At 43.5% G+C, this 17,968-nt stretch overlaps 1 protein-coding gene across 1 annotated transcript in view; it reads left to right on the top strand.

The window, feature by feature from the left end:
- The first annotated feature begins 1,350 nt into the window (after positions 1 to 1,350).
- Positions 1,351 to 17,968, top strand: part of NDUFS4 (NADH:ubiquinone oxidoreductase subunit S4) — a 282,562-nt gene continuing 265,944 nt past the window's right edge. Inside the window, exon 1 of the mRNA XM_082262284.1 lies at positions 1,351 to 1,505. Within this exon, the coding sequence (XP_082118410.1) occupies positions 1,426 to 1,505 (80 nt within the window). The 5' untranslated portion in view covers positions 1,351 to 1,425. The remainder of the gene's footprint in view (positions 1,506 to 17,968) is intronic.

Here is a 17,968-nt window from a genome sequence, read left to right on the forward strand (position 1 = left end):
ACCCTAGGGAATGGGATTGGATATGTTCCCTCACCCTGAGGAATATCATTGGATATGCTCCCTCACCCTGGGGAATGTGATTGGATATGCTCCTTCACCCTGGGGAATGTGATTGGATATGCTCCTTCACCCTGGGGAATGTGATTGGATATGCTCCCTCATCCTGGGAAATGTGATTGGATATGCTCCCTCACCCTGGGGAATGGTATTGGATATGCTCCCTCTTCCTGGGGAATGTGATTGGATATGCTCCCTCACCCTGAGGAATATCATTGGATATGCTCCCTCACCCTGGGGAATGTGATTGGATATGCTCCTTCACCCTGGGGAATGTGATTGGATATGCTTCCTCTTCCTGGGGAATGTGATTGGATATGCTCCTTCACCAGGGGCTGACTGGCAGCTTTCAGCCCAGGGGGCAAGTATAAACCAGAGGCCCATGGTGCAGCGACTCGGCCCCCCTCCTACTTTCCCTCTTCCCAGCCTCCTCCTGACCCCAAATCCAGGCTGAAGCTCTGCTCCAGGTACTCTCTACTCACAGGCCGAAACCGGGTTCCCGATTTGGCCAGCAGAGGGGGGTTGGGGGGAGCTGGGACAGCTCGGTTGGGGCTCCAGTGGGTCATGGAACCGGCCTCTGCTCAGGCACAGTTTACACCATTCATGCTGGGGGAGGGGGGGCGAGGCCTGCGCTCTGTCCTTGTCTTCAACCTGCACTCTGTAGGTCAGCGGCAGGGACTTTTTACTTTTCTTCACCAGGAATGTCTGTGGCAGAAGTAGTGCAGCCTTTTTTTGGGCCATTAGAGTGGCCCAGGGGGCAATTTCCCCCCTGCCCCCTGGCCCAGTCCTCCCCTGTCCCTCACCCTGGGGAATGTGATTGGATATGCTCCATCACCCTGGGGAATGTGATTGGATATGCTCCCTCACCCTGGGGAATGTGATTGGATATGCTCCATCACCCTGGGGAATGTGATTGGATATGCTCCCTCACCCTGGGGAATGGGATTGGATATGCTCCTTCACCCTGGGGAATGTGATTGGATATGCTCCCTCACCCTGGGGAATGTGATTGGATATGCTCCCTCTTCCTGGGGAATGTGATTGGATATGCTCCCTCACCCTGGAGAATGTGATTGGATATATCCCTCACCCTGGGGAATGTGATTGGATATGCTCCCTCACCCTGGGGAATGTGATTGGATATGCTCCCTCACCCTGGGGAATGTGATTGGATATGCTCCCTCTTACTGGAGACTGTCATTGGATATTCTCATCATAATCCCTAATACTACTAGTGAACACTTGTGTCATTCCCCATCCACACACTGCCGACTTTCTCACCAATCAGCTGGTGGGGGCGGGCCGCGGGTGACGCCATCGCGCTCCTCCGTAGTTTGGCCCTCGCCGTGTTCCGTAGTCGCAGGAAAAATGGCGTCCTCAATGTCACCGGCGCTCCGGCAAATGCTGTCTGTGAGGAGAGCGGCGGCGGCACTGCTGAACCCGAGCAGGTAGCGGGCTGTTCGGGGGGTTGAGGAGATTCCATAGCGAGTGTAATGTGACCGGTCCGCCCCGGTGTGTAGGACAGTGTGTGAGGAGGGAGACCGGGCTTGTTGTCATTGTGGCGGCGGAGTGTCCGGGTCATGGGGGGGATGGAGCTCTGGGACACATGGGGAGAGGAGGTGGGGAGAGCCGAAACTCTCCTGGAAATGCTCCATGCCTGGCTGTCCTGTAAGTGTGAGGAAGCATGCAGCAAGTGAAGTCACAGGGTCTGACTCTTCTGTTTTACCTACAGACACCCTGACAGCACCCTCCTTCCCATAGGAGGATATGATGGGGGGATGTGTGCCTGGAGGGGGCTCCATGGTTTACACTGCTGATGTCAGACACCCCCCTGTGCTGGAACTACAAATCCCATCAACCCTCTGGGAGTCATGCTGTGGGATGGCAGTGTTGCAGTGCTCCATGGGACTTGTAGTTCCACAACAGATGGCTGCTTACCCCATGTGTATAGGATTGCCCTTTGCCATAGTGTGCTGGTATGCCGGGCACATTATGGCACACTTACTGCCCGGATAATGAAACCCCTACACATGCTTTGCTGTAGGTACATAAATCCTGATAGGCTGGGGTGACCTTTCTGATGGAAGAGAACGTCTCCTCTGCCATGTCAGCACTTTACAAATATTGGTAATATCTGCTTAGACACAAAACCTGCTTGCTTTGTGACACATTAAAACACAAACATGAAAAACCTCAATAAAAACACCTCTTATACCCAACTGCTACTTCATCTATTATATAATAAAGAGTTCCCAAGCCAAGGACAAATGTCATTGCACACATGGGATGCAGGAACCCTGCCAATCCACTCCGGGTTCCCACATCGCACCCGACTCGCAGGCAGTTCACACTGCGATATGCAAATCACTGGCGGTGTCAGTACAAAGTTAATGACACCCCCAGATCAGTTGGCATATCGCAGTGTGAACTGTTCAGACATGAATCGGATTGTATAGGAGTGAACACCCATGTGATCCGATTCTGCTGCAGACCAAAAAAAGGGTCCTGCGTGAGCTTGGCCTGAATGCGATGCAAATTTAGCCGTACAATCTGTATGGCTGAATTCACAGTGCTCTGCGACTCACGCGATGTCTGTCATGGCATATGTGTGAACCCGCTCTACCAGTCTTTGGATGCGGCGGCTGTATCATTAACCACTTTAAATACCAGGCTTTTTTTTTATTGTTTACATGTAAAATATTTTTTACTAGAAAATTACTTAGAACCCCCAAATATATAAACCTCCCTGGCGGTATTCCCGAGTGTGGCTCGGGGTGGAATTTCAGTACCATTAGGGGTAACCCCAAGCCACACTCTGGGTACCGCCAGGGAGAAGTCGCTGGATCCTGGAAGAGGTTATTTACCTTGTACCCGGGATCCCACAATGTATTCTGATGCTGTGTGCCCCGGCTTCCGTTCTCCCTGCGAGCGTCACGGGGGGGGGGGGGGGGTGGAACCAACGGCAAATTCAAAAAGTACAAAACACAAATACATTAATTGTAATCCTATTGGATTACATTGCTAAAATAAAATAAATTGACCTTAGTTGCCCCCCCCCCCAGTGCCCTTGCCTGCAGTTTTCCTGTACTTTGTGTCTGGAAACTGCAGAACAACCATGGCATCAAAAAAGCTTGCCGCCACCTCAAAAGCAGTATATGACCTGCTGGAAAATGGCGACAGTGATACAGAATCGCTTGTAGAATTGAGTGATAGCGATTCGTGGGGAAGTTCGTCATCGGACACAGAAAGCGTTTTCAGTGATGATCCTACGACTGTGCCCAGCGATGTGCGGACTTGGCGCCCTATTGACTGCGGTACGGAGCACATAGCGCCACCAAGGTTCCCGTTTACTGGAGCACCTGGTATCAAAGTGGATGTTGAGGATGACAACCCTTTGGCACACCTCCAACTCTTTTTGACCGATGAGGTTATTGACAAAAATTGTTACAGAAACAAATCGGTACCAGGAGCAACAAGCTGCTGTGTGTCAGAGGTTTTCAAGGAGCAGAAAGTGGGAACCAGTGACCAAAGAGGACATCTGGAAATTTCTGGGCCTAATTATTCTTCAGGGGGTGGTGGGGAAACCCCTGCAGAAGTGGTATTGGACAACCAACAAATTCCTGGCCACTCCTTTTTTTGGCACAGTCATGTCGGAATACAAATTTTCTCTCATAATGAAATATTCGCACTTTGCAAATAATGAAGAATTTTTTATAGTTATATTATAATTTATGATTTTGTGTTTCAAACTTTATCATACCCAAGATGTTATAAAGAAGAACGCACAGTAAAAAAAAATCATATGTAAATAGTTGGTTTGGGCTGTTCGTTCTTAAGAATTACATGCAAAATAATTGTAACGCTTTCAGCACCTAAAATCTGAAATAATCATACCGCCAGGGAGGTTAAAGCAGAGGCCCCAGAGAATGAAATGTTAGGTGTTGCATCTTTGTATGTCACACAATATTTGCGCAGAGGTTTTTCAATCTCAATTTTTATTTATTTTTTGTTAAAATACACTTTAATGAATTGTAGTGCACGCAAGCACAATGTAATATGTTATTGTTTGGAAAAATATGAAAGATGATCTTGCATCAAGTAAATGGGTATCTGACATGTCATGCTTTAACTGCTTCCACCCCACCCACTACATAAATGGCGGGATGGGAGCTTTGATATATCAGTACGTCGCTTAGATCGGGTGCTCGCTCGATCCTGTGATGACTGTTATCTTCCCACACAGCCAAACACAGATCGGGAGATGGGCACTGTGATTGGCTCTCCCCGATCACAGCCTTCACAGTGTAAAGAGAGACATGTGTCTCTGTGACAGTTCTCCCAGCTGAGTTCAGTGAGCGCCCAGTGCCGGGGGGGGGGGGGGGGGGTGAAGCAGGGAATGCTGCAGCCTCTGTGACAGCTCTGTGTGTATGGGATGATTTTACGCAGAGAGCTGTCACCAATCACAGACTGCAACCATCCCAACACACAGTACACTAAGCACCACTGTCCCATGAACACCTGTACTAGTGCACAAAACATCCGCAATAGTGTTCCATTGTGATATCAACATCTGTCGGTGCACTAGTGTCCCACCAATAAATAAATAAAAAATGTAATCCCCCCCCCCCCCCCACTCGTGCAAAGGCGAATGCACACGTTGGTCCTGTATGCATACGTAAACGGCAATCACACGTTAGAACAGGAGCAATAATTCTATCACCACATCTCCTGTGTAACTGTAAACTGGTAATCAATAAAAGCTTCTAAAGTGTCACCTATGGAGATTTTAAAATACCAAAGTTTGTTGCCATTTCACAAGCTTGCGTGATTTTAATGCGTGACATGTTTGATATCTATTTACCCGGAAACAACATGTTTTATATTTTATCAAAAGTTTTGGTATTATGTCATTGGAATTCATTGAAATATATTTGTGTTAGTGTGTAAAATTGTGTTTGAAAAACTGCTGCGCAAATTCCGTGTAACATAAAAATTTGAAAAACCCAACATTTTACTTTCTAGGGCAGGGGTGTCAAACTCAATTTCATCGTGGGCTGCATCAGCAGTGCGGTCACCCTTAATAAAGGGCTCATTGCAGCTGGGTCATACTGCGTACTGAGTGCAGAGGTCCGGATTATGCTACGTACGGAGTGCAGGCTTTGGGGGGGGGGGGGCGCTAGTTATGGAGTGCAGGGTTCGGGGGGGCGCTAGTTACGGAGTGCAGGGTTGGGGGGGGGCGCTAGGTACAGAGTGTGGGGTTCAGATGTGCGCTAGGTACGGAGTGCAGGGTTCAGGGGTGCACTAGGTACGAAGCACAATACACAGGACAAGTAGCAGTATGTTTTGTGGTGTAGTTGCAATTATGTATATGCCGTGTGTAAGAAATGACTTATTCATTTTTATTGTTTTTTTTTTTTTTTTTACAAAAATGTCATTAACGTTTCTTCGTTTTTCAAAGAATTGTGGGGAAAAAATTGCATCTTCAAAAAACTCACCATTCCTCTTACTAAATACCTTGGACTGTCTATTTTCCAAAAAGTGGTAATTTGGGTGGTATTTGTACCGTTTTGGCATGTTAGGACCTCAAGAAATTAGATAGGCCATCAGTACATCAGATGTGATAAATGTTTAATGATTGGCACCATAGCTTGTAGTCACTCTATAGCTTTCACACAGACCGAATAAGTGGAATTTTTTACGTAGCAGAAATAAATTTTGGTCAACATTTATTATGGAAAAATTATTCGCAAAATGTTTAAACAGAAATGAAGAAAAACACAATTTTTTTTTTCAGAATTCAGTCTTTTTTTTTTTTTTTTTTTTTATCCCCAAAAAAAATAAAAACCCAGTGGGGATTAAATGCCACCAAAAGAAAGATCTATTTGGCTCAATTCACACCAATGCATTTTTTTTTCATGCTTTTTGCAGAAATGCACGACTTTTTTTTTTAACATGGGTTCCTAAGGAACACGTTCTTGGCTCATTGTCTCTGGTTTTGGACCTCTGTCTCAGAATTTTGTAATCAGGTTCTATAATGTATTTATGGAATCACATCCATCAGGGTTCCTAAGAACCCAATGCTATGTATTTTTGGCTGTGCCTCCCAGAACTTGGACACCTCTCCCTCCTCCACTGTAAAACTCCCTCAACGGGTGCTTCTGTGTCTCTTGGTGGGATGTGGGGTCATCTTGAAAGCAGGGACCTCACCCTCCACTCCCTCAGTAATAGCAGTTAAAAAGGAACTGAAAGCTCTTATGTACATCGAAAAGCTGGATACCATTACCCAGAATTGTGGGCCCACCAAACGTTTCTTTAGTCATTGGAAGTCATTCATGGAACACTCCCTTACTAGCTCAGAAATCCTTCTCATTGAAACCATTCCAATTCACTAAATGGGCTATCAAGGCAAACCTATTTAATTCCCTGGGCTCTTTGAAAATGCCAGATGATACCTCACCAGTTTCCTCTTCTCCTACTCATCCGTCCTGAACTTGATCTACTTGATACAGATACTTCTGTTCTTTTATTTTTGTTGTCCTATGGGTGTCTACCCCCCTAGTTCTACCTCCTTTGGCCATTCTAATTGCATTGTGAAATGTCTGTGATTACCATTTAACCCCTTGGAGCCTTAGCCTTTTTCTGACATATGTTGCTTACAAGTTAATATCAGTATTTTTTACTAGAAAATTACTTAGAACCCCCAAATGTTTATATATTTTATTTTTTTTGGCAAAGACCGTAGAGAATAAAATGGCGATTGTTGCAATATTTTGTCACACGTGTGCGTAGCGGTCTTTCAAATAAAATTTTTTGGGAAGAAATAAACTTTCTTGAATGAGAAAAAAAAAAAAAAACAGTAAAGTTAGCCCAATTTTTTTGTATAATGTGAAAGATGAAGTTACGCCAAGTAAATGGATACCTAACATGTCATGCTTTAAAATTGCGCATACTCCTGAAATGGCGACAAACTACATTACTCCATAGGCGACACTTTAAAAACCCCCAACCTCCTCAGTAAAAACAGGCAGACAACGTTGTCACACTACACACAGTGCCTATGGGCCCCATACACACAATATACACCATCTGACAGACTGAATGGCTCATATGTTATCAGGGCAGTCTAATCCGGAAGACAAGGGGTTGGAGATTCCAAACCAGGACAATTCACCCTAATGTAACCATGCAGAGCTGCCTTGGCTGGATAACACTGCTTCCAGATGCCCTATGATGTGTAGAATGAGCTCAAACTGATTAGCTGTTCAAATGGCCAGTATCAATTAAATGGACCAAATGGCTCCTTTCCATCCATGGAAGTAAATTTAAGATTTTTCCACAAATTGGTGCTAGAGTCCCCACAACTATTGGGGAGATTGGTAAGTTACACCCGGTTAAACCCATTGTGAAGTTGAAGATATCCTGGTAATTTACAGGTTAATTTACCCATTTAGATAGCCAGTCCAGGTTCATATGGGGTCAAGAACCATGCACCCGATTGGTGTGCAATCAGTTATTCAGCGATTCAAACAGTAAAAATAATTGGGGAAGAGGTTAAAAATGGTTGCCCGGAGGCTCTTACCACTCCGTGGCATCGAACGTTTGCGGTCCACCTCTTCTGCTCTAGATCTCCTTGTGGATAGCTGTGAATCCGATGCTTATGAGTAGATCCAAGTCGGGCATGGTTTGTGTGGAAGCTTTAGACACACATGGCGTACTCCCCATGTTTTAATTTCACTTTTTGTCACTGATTAGATATTTTTTGTATTAGATACCGTTGTCGGTTCTCTGCATACAACTACTTTTTCAGGGAGACTCCGTCCCCCTGGGTGTGCTTTTTCTTGTTCAGTTGTTTACAAGTTGTGGAGATACCGCGTCTGCACAGGATGAATCGGTGCTATCACTCCTTTCATTACCTCTCCCACAGTGTTCTCATGGATTGGTAAAAGGTGTAAATCCACGCTAATGAGGTAAAAAGTAGCTGGCAAAAAAAGTGTAAAAATATACATACACAAAATGACAAGAATAAGACCCCGTTCACACTGGGGCGACCTGTCAGGCAACCTGGTCGCCTGACAGGTTGCCTGCCATAGAGAAGCTGGGGACCCGTTCTAATAGGAGCGACACAAGTCGCTCCGACTTAGAAAAAGGGTTCGGAGCTTCTTTGGGGCGACCTGGAGCGACCTGCATAGACTTCAATGTTATGAAGTCCGTGCCGGCCGCTCCGAGGTCGCGGTGCGAGCTGCACGCCGCGACCTGTGAGGTCGCCCCGGCAAGTTGGTTCGCCCCAGTGTGAACAGGGTCTTAAAGGAAAAATGCAGCGCTAAAATAAACAAAGAAACAAATTCAAAAAAATAAACAAATTGAAGAAATGTCTCTTATGATAAAGTTCATATGATATGTGGCGACATTCAGTAAGTGCAATCCAGTCAACTTATAGATGTCACGATGAAACGGATAATGATCTCTCCACCAACGAAAATAAGTGAAATGCAAACTCACCAGAGCCAAATGTTGTCTAGATTATAGGACAGCAAGCGAGTGTTATGGGACAAGTCTCCAGATCTTTTGGGACATCAATGTAGTCATTAACTTCCAGCCTCATAGAAAACCTCCAATGCGTAGATTGACTCAGCACGTCATAGAAGGGTTAAATTCTATAAAAAAAAATGGGAGAGGCTCATGGTGTAGTATGAAGTAAAAATCAATTTAATAAAAATATACAATAAAATATTCAGTAACACTGATACAAAAAACAGTGCTTTTGATACTATCAGGCCGGATCTCTTGGGCGAGAAGCTAGCAGCAATACAGGTCGATGCTTCCCTTGTCATGGAATTTAGGCTACCTTACAGGAAGACCCAGTATGTACCTTTGCAAGACACTGTCAGATAAGGTGGTTAGCAATATTGGGGTTCCGCAGGGGACAGTTCTTTCTCTCCCTTTCTTTTTACTGTCTATTCCACTAATTTCATCTACCAGACAGTCTTGTCATCTTCAGCAATTTTCTGATGACTCTGCGGTAGTGGGATGTATCAGGGATAGCGAAGAGACTAAGTATAGGACTGTGGTGGAGAACTTTGTCTCATGGTGTATGAGTAATCATCTGTATCTAAATGTGACACAGAACAAGGAGCTGGTTGTGGATTTCAGAAAGAGGAAGCCACCAGTGACCCCAATCTCCATCCGAGAAGTGGAAGTGGAGGTAGTAGAGTTAAAGTACCAGGGGTGCACATAGATAATAAGCTAGACTAGAGCAAGAACACTGAGGTGCTCTATAGGAAGGGCCAGAGCCACCTCTACTTTTTGAGGAGACTGAGGTCCTTTAACATCTGCCATACTATGCTGAGAATGCAACACAGAGTGACACAGGGAATTATTTTTGCCTGTGGCGATCAAGTTATGATTCTTCTCTGTGAGGGCTGGAGGTGAAGATTAAATTCTGGTTTATGATCCGGATTTTATGCGGTTTTTATCGTATGTTGGTATTCATTATTATTTGGGGTGATGTTAGATTGTCTGTTATTGTGTTGTTTATTTTATTTATGTTGTATTGATGTTTTATTTGTAGTGTAGTTTTACTTTGTTTTATTTGGTGCTAATGGTTATTATTGGTAATTTTGTTGTTTTTGTACCTTGTTCATTGTTGTGGTCTTGTGTTTAAGCCCCGGTTCACACTTGTGCGTGTGCGGGGTTCGCATGTAATGTCGGAGCGCACTGCTCCGACATTACATGCGATCGGCTGTGCGGTGCGAGTTTAGCCATACAAACTGTATGGCTAAATTCCCATCTCTTCCGCAGCAAAGACGCACAGGAGGCATTTCTGCAGCCGCATCAGGATCGGATCGCACAGCGGTTCACACTTGTGCGATCCGATCCTGTGCGAACTGCACGATCGCACTGCGATATGCGATCAAACTGGGGGTGTCGTTAAGATTACATTGACACCCCCAGCGTATCGCATATGGCAGTGTGAACTGCCGGGGGTGCGTGTGCGATGCGGGAACAGGCTGCGAATTCGCAGCCTTCCCGCATCGCATATATGTGAACCGAGCCTAAGTGTGTCTGTGTCGCGACTCGCAACAACTTCCCAATGGGAATAATAAAGTTGTGTGTATTCTGTGCTTTGTGCACTGGTGTGCAGTCATGTTGGAACAGGAAGGGGCCATCTCCAAACTGTTCCCACAAAGCTGGGAGTGTAAAATTGTCCAAAATGTCTTGGCATGCTGACGCCTTAAGAGTTCCTTGCACTGGAACTAAGGGGCCAAGCCCAACCCCTGAAAAAGAACCCCACACCATAATCCCCCCTCCACCAAATTATTTGGACCAGTGCACAAAGCAAGGTCCATAAAGGCATGGATGAACGAGTTTGGGGTGGAGGAATTTGACTGGCCTGAACCCGATAGAACATCTATTGGATGAATTAGTGTGGAGACTGCGAGCCAGGCCTTCTTGTCCAACATCTGTGCCTGACATAACAAATGCATGTTTGGAAGAAGTCAAACATTCCCATAGACACACACCTAAACCTTGTGGACAGCCTTCTCAGAAGAGTTGAAGCTGTTATAGTTGCAAAGGGTGGACCAACTCAATATTGAACCCTACAGACTAAGACTGGGAGGTCATTAAAGTTCATGTGCGTGTAAAGGTAGGCGTCCCAATACTTTTGGTAATTTAGTGTATGTTAATATATGTACTTTATTAATGAAGGGATAAAGGAAAAGTACTATGGCTTAAGGGCCATACACACTATAAGATTTTCTGAAGACTTTTTCCTTCAGATTTATCTTTTCTATGTAGTGCAGGGGCCTGTTAGATTTCATACAAATTGAAAGTGTTTGTTTGACCTCATATTATCCGGTTTTGGTAAATCTAAAGGAAAAAGTCTTCAGAAAATCTTAGTGTGTATGGCCCATTAGTTTTCACTTGCGGTTGGAGGGGCGGTGGGATTTAATCAAAAGAAACAAATCTCTTATCCTTTAACTAGGGACAAAGAATTTTCAATAGTGACAAGGAGGGTGTGTACCTGGAAAACGCTTGACATGAATCTGTGACATTTAAGAAAAAGATTGTTCCAGTGTGACAAAAACTCGAATCAGTGAAAGATGTTGATTTTGCCAAATTGCTGATGACTTCCAAATGGACTGGGAATCGCTAATGGCTGCATTATGCCTTGTCTTAAAATTATATTGTATAATCACGTGGAGGAGAAAAATGTTTTGTTTTATAGCGTTGTGACCTTTCTGAAACCTGGAATGTTCAAAATACAAAAAGGAAAAAAAAAAAAATCAATATTTATTCCCCCCCACATTGTTGGTCCACACGGCATAGTTCATTGTGTAAGAATGGATGAACTCGGAGAAGGGTTATGGAGGTTTGCCGATATGGCTGCGTAATAAAACTGTCACTCATACTACCTCCCACTTTGTTCAATTTGTGTATGTGTGCAAACCACAGGATTCTTCAAATCTGAATTTTTGTCAGTTGTTTAGTGTTCATATCTTTGAAGAAAAAAATAGAATGTGTATTATCCCTTTTTGGGGTTGATTTTACTAAAATTGGAGAGTGCAAAATCTGGGGCAGCTCTGCATGGTAGCCAATCGGATTCTGACTTCAGCTTGTTCAATTAAAGGATAAAATCACCTTTGGGAACATGTTGCTTGTTTCTTGTTCCACACGATTTTAGGATTTAAAATGTTCCCAGTGCTTCAGCCGCCGCCCGCTGACCTCACCCCGTGGCAACAGTATGGGATGAAGTTCTCCACACTAGCTGCCACTGTTTGAAAACAGCGTGGCTGTGCAGAGCTCCGCCCACATGGCTGCATCACTCAAATACACAGCTCTGTGTGTCTGAATGAACTACGAGCCCCAACACCCATAGCGGCTGTCAGCTTGTAGTTCCCAATGAACTACTATGGCGCTGTGGTAGTTCATTGAGTCTTTCAGGGAGTATTGGCTTACCCGTACGGGATGTACAGGTAAACAGATACACTGACAGTGTGCAGGAGACCTGCATGGCATCGCCGATCTGCTGATCGCTGGTGAAATAATTCTTTTTTTAGGCTCCTACTAAAAAAAAAAAAAAAAAAAAAAAAAAAAGAATAAATGCACATTTTTTTTACCTGCAAAAAAAGTGCATTTATTTTTTTTTTAAAAGTGAACTTATCCTTTTTAAGCTTTGATAATAAAACCTGGAAGCTGATTGGTTTTTATGCAGAGCGGCACCAGATTTTGCACTCTCCTTCAGTTGTAGTAAATCTCATGTGTTCCTTCCACCAAGAACTAATGCTTGTTACTAAAATAAAAGGAGAGCAATGGCATTTGCAATATTGCCCTAGCAGTCAGAACTTTGTCATTGCAATGTTGCCAGTGAAAATAATGATGCACTATATACCCACAATCTGAGTAATCCTAGAAATCTGTTATTACCACTACTATCAAATGTAGAATTTGGCAAATAAGAGTTAATCAGGCTGATTTACTAAAGGCGCTTTCTCACAGGTGTTCTGATTGTCGGTTTTTTAAAGTATAGCTAAAAGCAACATATTTTTTTTTTTATGTATTTAGATTTGGACAGAGTGGAGATGGATTAGACCTGTTTTTGTTACCTCTGCGCCCGTTAGGGAGATTCACCCTCTCTATTTTCTGTATATACCACCAGGTCTGCTTAAGGGGGCCTCTTCAACATCCAAACCTACTTCTACTAAAATTGGGATTTTTAAGGTGTCCACTCATAAATATTTTGTATTTTAACAGTTTTGTATAAATATTGTATTAGTTACATAGTGAAGTTTGAAAAAAGACACCAGTCCATCCAGTTCAACCTATGATGAGTGTGTATATGTGTGTGTTTATGTCAGTAGTACATTGTATACCCCTGTATGTTGGGGTCATTAAGGTGCCCATCTAATAATTTTTTCTAAACTATCGATGCTCCTTGCTGATACCACTGCTTGTGGAAGAGAATTCCACATCCTTACTGCTCTGACGGTATAGAACCCTTTACGCAGTTTAAGGTTAAACCGCTTCTCTTCTAATTTTAGTGAATAGCTGCGTGCCAGGGTCGCCAGTACGGTATTTGTACATTGATCTCAAAACCCCTCTTAAACGTCTCCTCACCAGAGAGAATAAGTTCAATGCTTGTAGTCTTTCCTCATAGCTGAAGTCCTCCAGTCCCTTTATTAGCTTTGTTGCCCTTCTCTGGACTCTCTTCAGTTTCAGCACGTCCTTCCTGAGGACCAGTGCCAAGAACTGAACGGCATACTCAAGATGTGGCCAGACCAGAGTCTTGTAGAGTGTGAGAATTATCATTTGAGTGAATCCCCTTTTTAGTACATGCCAGTAATCTGTTGACTTTTCTTGCATCATTTTGGCATCTACTAGGACCCCCAGGTCCTTTTCTATCCTAGATTCCCCCAAAGGTTCATCCCCTAGTGAGTAACTTGTGTTTGTATTTTTGGCACCCACATCCTGCGTAGAAGTTATTTCCCTGCTTAGCTTTGTATCATCCGCAAATACTGAGATTGAGCTATTTTATCCCATCCTCTAGATCGTTTATGAATACTTTAAACAGAATTGGTCCCAGGACAGATCCTTGGGGGACCCCACTTTCCACACCAGATCATTCCGAGTACTCCCCATTTATCACTACCCTTTGCATTCCATGTACACCACTTCCATTGGCCTTCCTTTTATCTAGATGACCTCTCACTTCTTTATAGAAGGTTAATTGATTGGTCTGGCAAGAACAATTCTTCATGAATCCATGCTGATTTACTACTGATGATACCATTTTCATTACTAAAATCTTGCATATAGGCCCTTATCATCCCCTAATAACTTGCAGACTATAATAGGCTAAACGGCCTTTAGTTCCCAGGAATATATCACTGCCCTCTTTAAAATATTGGTGTCACGTTGGCTTTTCTCCAATCGGCGGGTACCATTCCCATCAGTAGACTGTCCATAAAAATTAGGAACAATGGTCTGGCTATCACCTGGCTGAGTTCCTTAAGGCAGGGCTCGACAATTTCCAGGAGCCAGGTTGCATTGGCAACTAGAAACTGTCCGGCCGTCTAGGATATCAGCCATCTTCTGTAAGGCATCGGGACGCCGCTTCGCTGATCCAGAGATTTGAAATTCTTAGCTGGGGTTTTTTCGCCTTCCTCTGGATCAACTGCATGTATAGGATTGTGTATATGGTTGGGTTTTCATTACTGTTTTTTTTTTTTTTAACTGGTTGAGCCAGATGGACTTGTGTCTTTTTTTCAACCTGACTATGTATATTGATTGGTTTGCACAAAAGTTATAGCGTCTACAAACAATGCAGTATTTTTATAGCTTTTTTTTTATACTAGTAATGGCAACGTTCAGTGATTTTTAGCGGGACTGTGAAATTGTGGTGGACAAATCAGACATCTAACTGACACTTTTTGGGGACCAGTGACATTATTACACTGATCAGTGCTAAAAAAATGCACTGGCAGGGAAGGGGTGAACATCAGGGGCGATCAAAGGGGGTGCAAAACACAGCGGGATCGATTGATATGTATTTGTTTCTATGTTTCGCTGTAAGCCTTTTATGTGTTTTGTAAAAAAGAATAAAAGCAATATTTGGAAAAAAAAAAAAACCACAGCGGGTGGTCGGCAAGTGGTTAATGATTAGGGTGGGAGATTATGGTATACTGTGAAAAATTTGTCTTTGTAATCCTTGAAGTGTTTTTATATTATACACTTTTTATTGTTTTTATAGCTATAATACTTTTTTTTTTTTTTTTTAGTTTGCATAAATATTTTGTATGAGTTCCATTGAAAGTAAAGATAAAACCCATATTTTTTGTTGTCCCCAGAACAGTCATAGAGATTAAATCGTAAAAAGGGGACACTGGTTCAGGTGAGCTGGGTGGCCCCAGTTTTGGCTATGGGAATGTAAATTAAATACTCTACCCAAAATAAAAATATATTGGTTTTACTTTACTTTTTTGGATGGAAAATGGACTATAATTTATTCCTTTGGACTTGTGGATGTAAACGGATGATCATTCCTTTACATCAGCATATGTCTGTCCAGGAACGTTTTTTTTTTTTTCCATTTAACTAAACAATACTGCATCTTTTTCTGTTTTAGGATTTTAGCTTCATTTTCTGTAATTAAAAGAATTGCAGTATAAGAAAAAATAACTTTACGTTCTTACTCGCCAATGTGGAGCCAGCATTGATCCAAAGCTGCAGCTGTCCCCTGCTGCCTCTACATCGAGAACTGAGTGATCAAAGACCACTGATCGCTCCACTCTGAGCAGAGTAGTGACTTTTGGTCACACACCTCTTCTCTGCTTCGCCAGAGTGGGTGGGGGGTGGGAGCTGTTGGCTCAGGCTCTCAGTGGTACTGAATCAGCTACTGGTCAGACATCTGGGTGAATCCTGACATTATTTGTGGGATCTCTAAAGAGTGGACTGGATTTGAGACTGAATCGGAGTCACTGAAGTGCAGAAGAAACTTTTATTCGGTTCTGCTGGCCAGATACACAGCAATAGCCAGGCAATACCAGCAAGCTTCAACCAGCTTTCTTTTACAAAAACAAAATAAAGGAATCCACACCTATGGTGGAACTTTGCCACCTTTGGAGTAGAAGTCAAGAATGTTGCATTGTGCTTGCAGCATCAGCTATTTGCTTCACTCAGTTTTTATCTGTCTAGAAAAAAAGAGAAGTCCTATTAACCTCTTTGTGCCGACAGAACGCAAATATGCAGCCTCAGCTTTAAAGGGTTGTACCGGGGTGATGCCTGCAGCTAGAGACATTACCCCAAAACCGTTGTTTAAAGCTGACGGTCAGCTTTCTTGTACTAACCGATACAGCTAAGAAGCCACGCGGTTGTTATTACAAGGAGCCGGAGGGAAGGTTTACATTCCTTGTGATGGCAATACAAGTGTTAAAAATTATTTTATTTTTTCACTGTCCCTTTAAAAAAAAATAAAAATAAAATTAAGGGGAAAAAAAATGTAAAGCGCCCCGTCCCTCTGTGCTCACGTGTGCATATGTCAAGTGTTCAAACCACACATGTGAGGTATTGCCGCGATTGTGTGGGAGCAATAATTCTAGCACATGACCTCCTCTATAACTCTAAACCGGTAACCGTTAAAATATTTTAAAGCGTCGCCTATGGAGATTTAGTACCGTAGTTTGTCGCCATTCCCCGAGTGTGTGCAATTTTGAAAGCATGACATGTTGGGTATCTATTTACTCGGTGTAACCTCATATTTGACATCATACAAAAAAAATGGGCTAACTACTGTTTGTTTATATTTTTTTTTAAGTCATGAAAGTGTTTTTCTTCCCAAAAAAATGCATTTGAAAGACTGCTGCACAAATACGGTGTGACATAAAATATTGCAACGATCGCCATTTTATTCTCTAGGGTCTCTGCTAAACTATATATATATAATTATAATTAGGGCTGAACGATAGTCGATATGATACCGACTATCGTTCTGCGGGCGTGGGTGATATTCATATCGCCGAAGACACGATATTTAGCATTAGGCAGGGAGAAGTCGGGGCTCCGGGGGTGGAGGAGGACTCACAGTGATTGCACATCCGTCCCACACGTTCAGCGGTGAGCAGCACGCCGTGCGCAGCTGCACAGCTAACCAATCACTCGTGCCTGCACACCTGATTGGTTCCCTGTGCCGCTACTCACGTGATTGGTTCGCTGTGCCGCGCTCACCGATCGGTCAAGAGAACTAGCTGCAGGGTGGCAGACTGAACATGTGGGATGGATGTCATGTCGGGCTGTGTTCTTCTACCTCCTACCACCACTGAGAGTCCCGACTCTGCCTTCCACGCTGTCAGTGTCTTCTGCATTCCACCCAGTTAAATATCGCGATATATATAGTTGAAAAAACGAATATCGCAATGTACTTTTTTTCCCCCAATATTGTGCAGCCCTAATGTATACAATATAAAATGTTTGGGGTTTCTAAGTAATTTTCTAGCAAAAAATACAGATTTTTTACTTGTAAGCAACAAATGTCAGCAAAAGGCTTAGACATAAAGGGGTTAAAGAACAGAGTAATGTCAGTAAGATGTATTAGTTTGTATCTCCAATTACTAATATGGTTTCTGTCACACACAAATATGTTTGTTTTTAGTGATTGACATACAATTGCTCTGGTGTTCTATTAATATTGTTTACACTTTGCCAACACATTTGTTAGTTTTATGAAAAATAAAAGGCAGTTACATTGTGTTCTGAAATGTATCATCTAATCTGGACATTGAATTTATTAGTCACTATCTTTATATTCCTTTCCAAAAAAATAGGAAGTGAATATATGTTTGTTAAAATTAAACTGGCAGGCTGAGTATGTCCTGTTCTGTGTAAAATTTGAGGTCACTGAACACCTATTCACTAGAAGTTTAAAGTCATTACGGGATGTTTAACCACTTGCCGACTGAGTACGGTAATAGTACTGCGGCAAAGTGGTTCGTTATCGTCTGACGACGTAGTATTAACGTCGTCAGACACTCCCCCTTCTGGGCGGCGCTTGCGCGCCGCCGGAGGCTCGCTCCCGCTGTTTTCATTCACAGCGGGAGTCGGGCCAGGGGAGGAGCAGCGGCGATCGCCGCTGCTCTGCCCCGATCGCCGGGGATCTAGTGTGGAGATCCGCCCGCCTGTGTAAACACAAGCGGGCGGATCTCCATAGTGACAGGGAGTGACAGATCGGACTGTTCAGCATAGCTGGACATCCGATCTGTCCATGACTCACTCAGTCACCTCCCCCCCTACACGTCAGTAAGCACCAGGCATACATTAACCCCTCCCTCTCCAATAAAATTAACCCCTTCCCTGCCAGTGTTATTTTTACAGTAACAGTGCATATATACAGTGGGTACGGAAAGTATTCAGACCCCCT

This window comes from Pelophylax lessonae, assembly GCF_965119305.1.
Source record: "Pelophylax lessonae genome assembly, chromosome: 1".
NCBI classification, from domain to species: domain Eukaryota; kingdom Metazoa; phylum Chordata; class Amphibia; order Anura; family Ranidae; genus Pelophylax; species Pelophylax lessonae.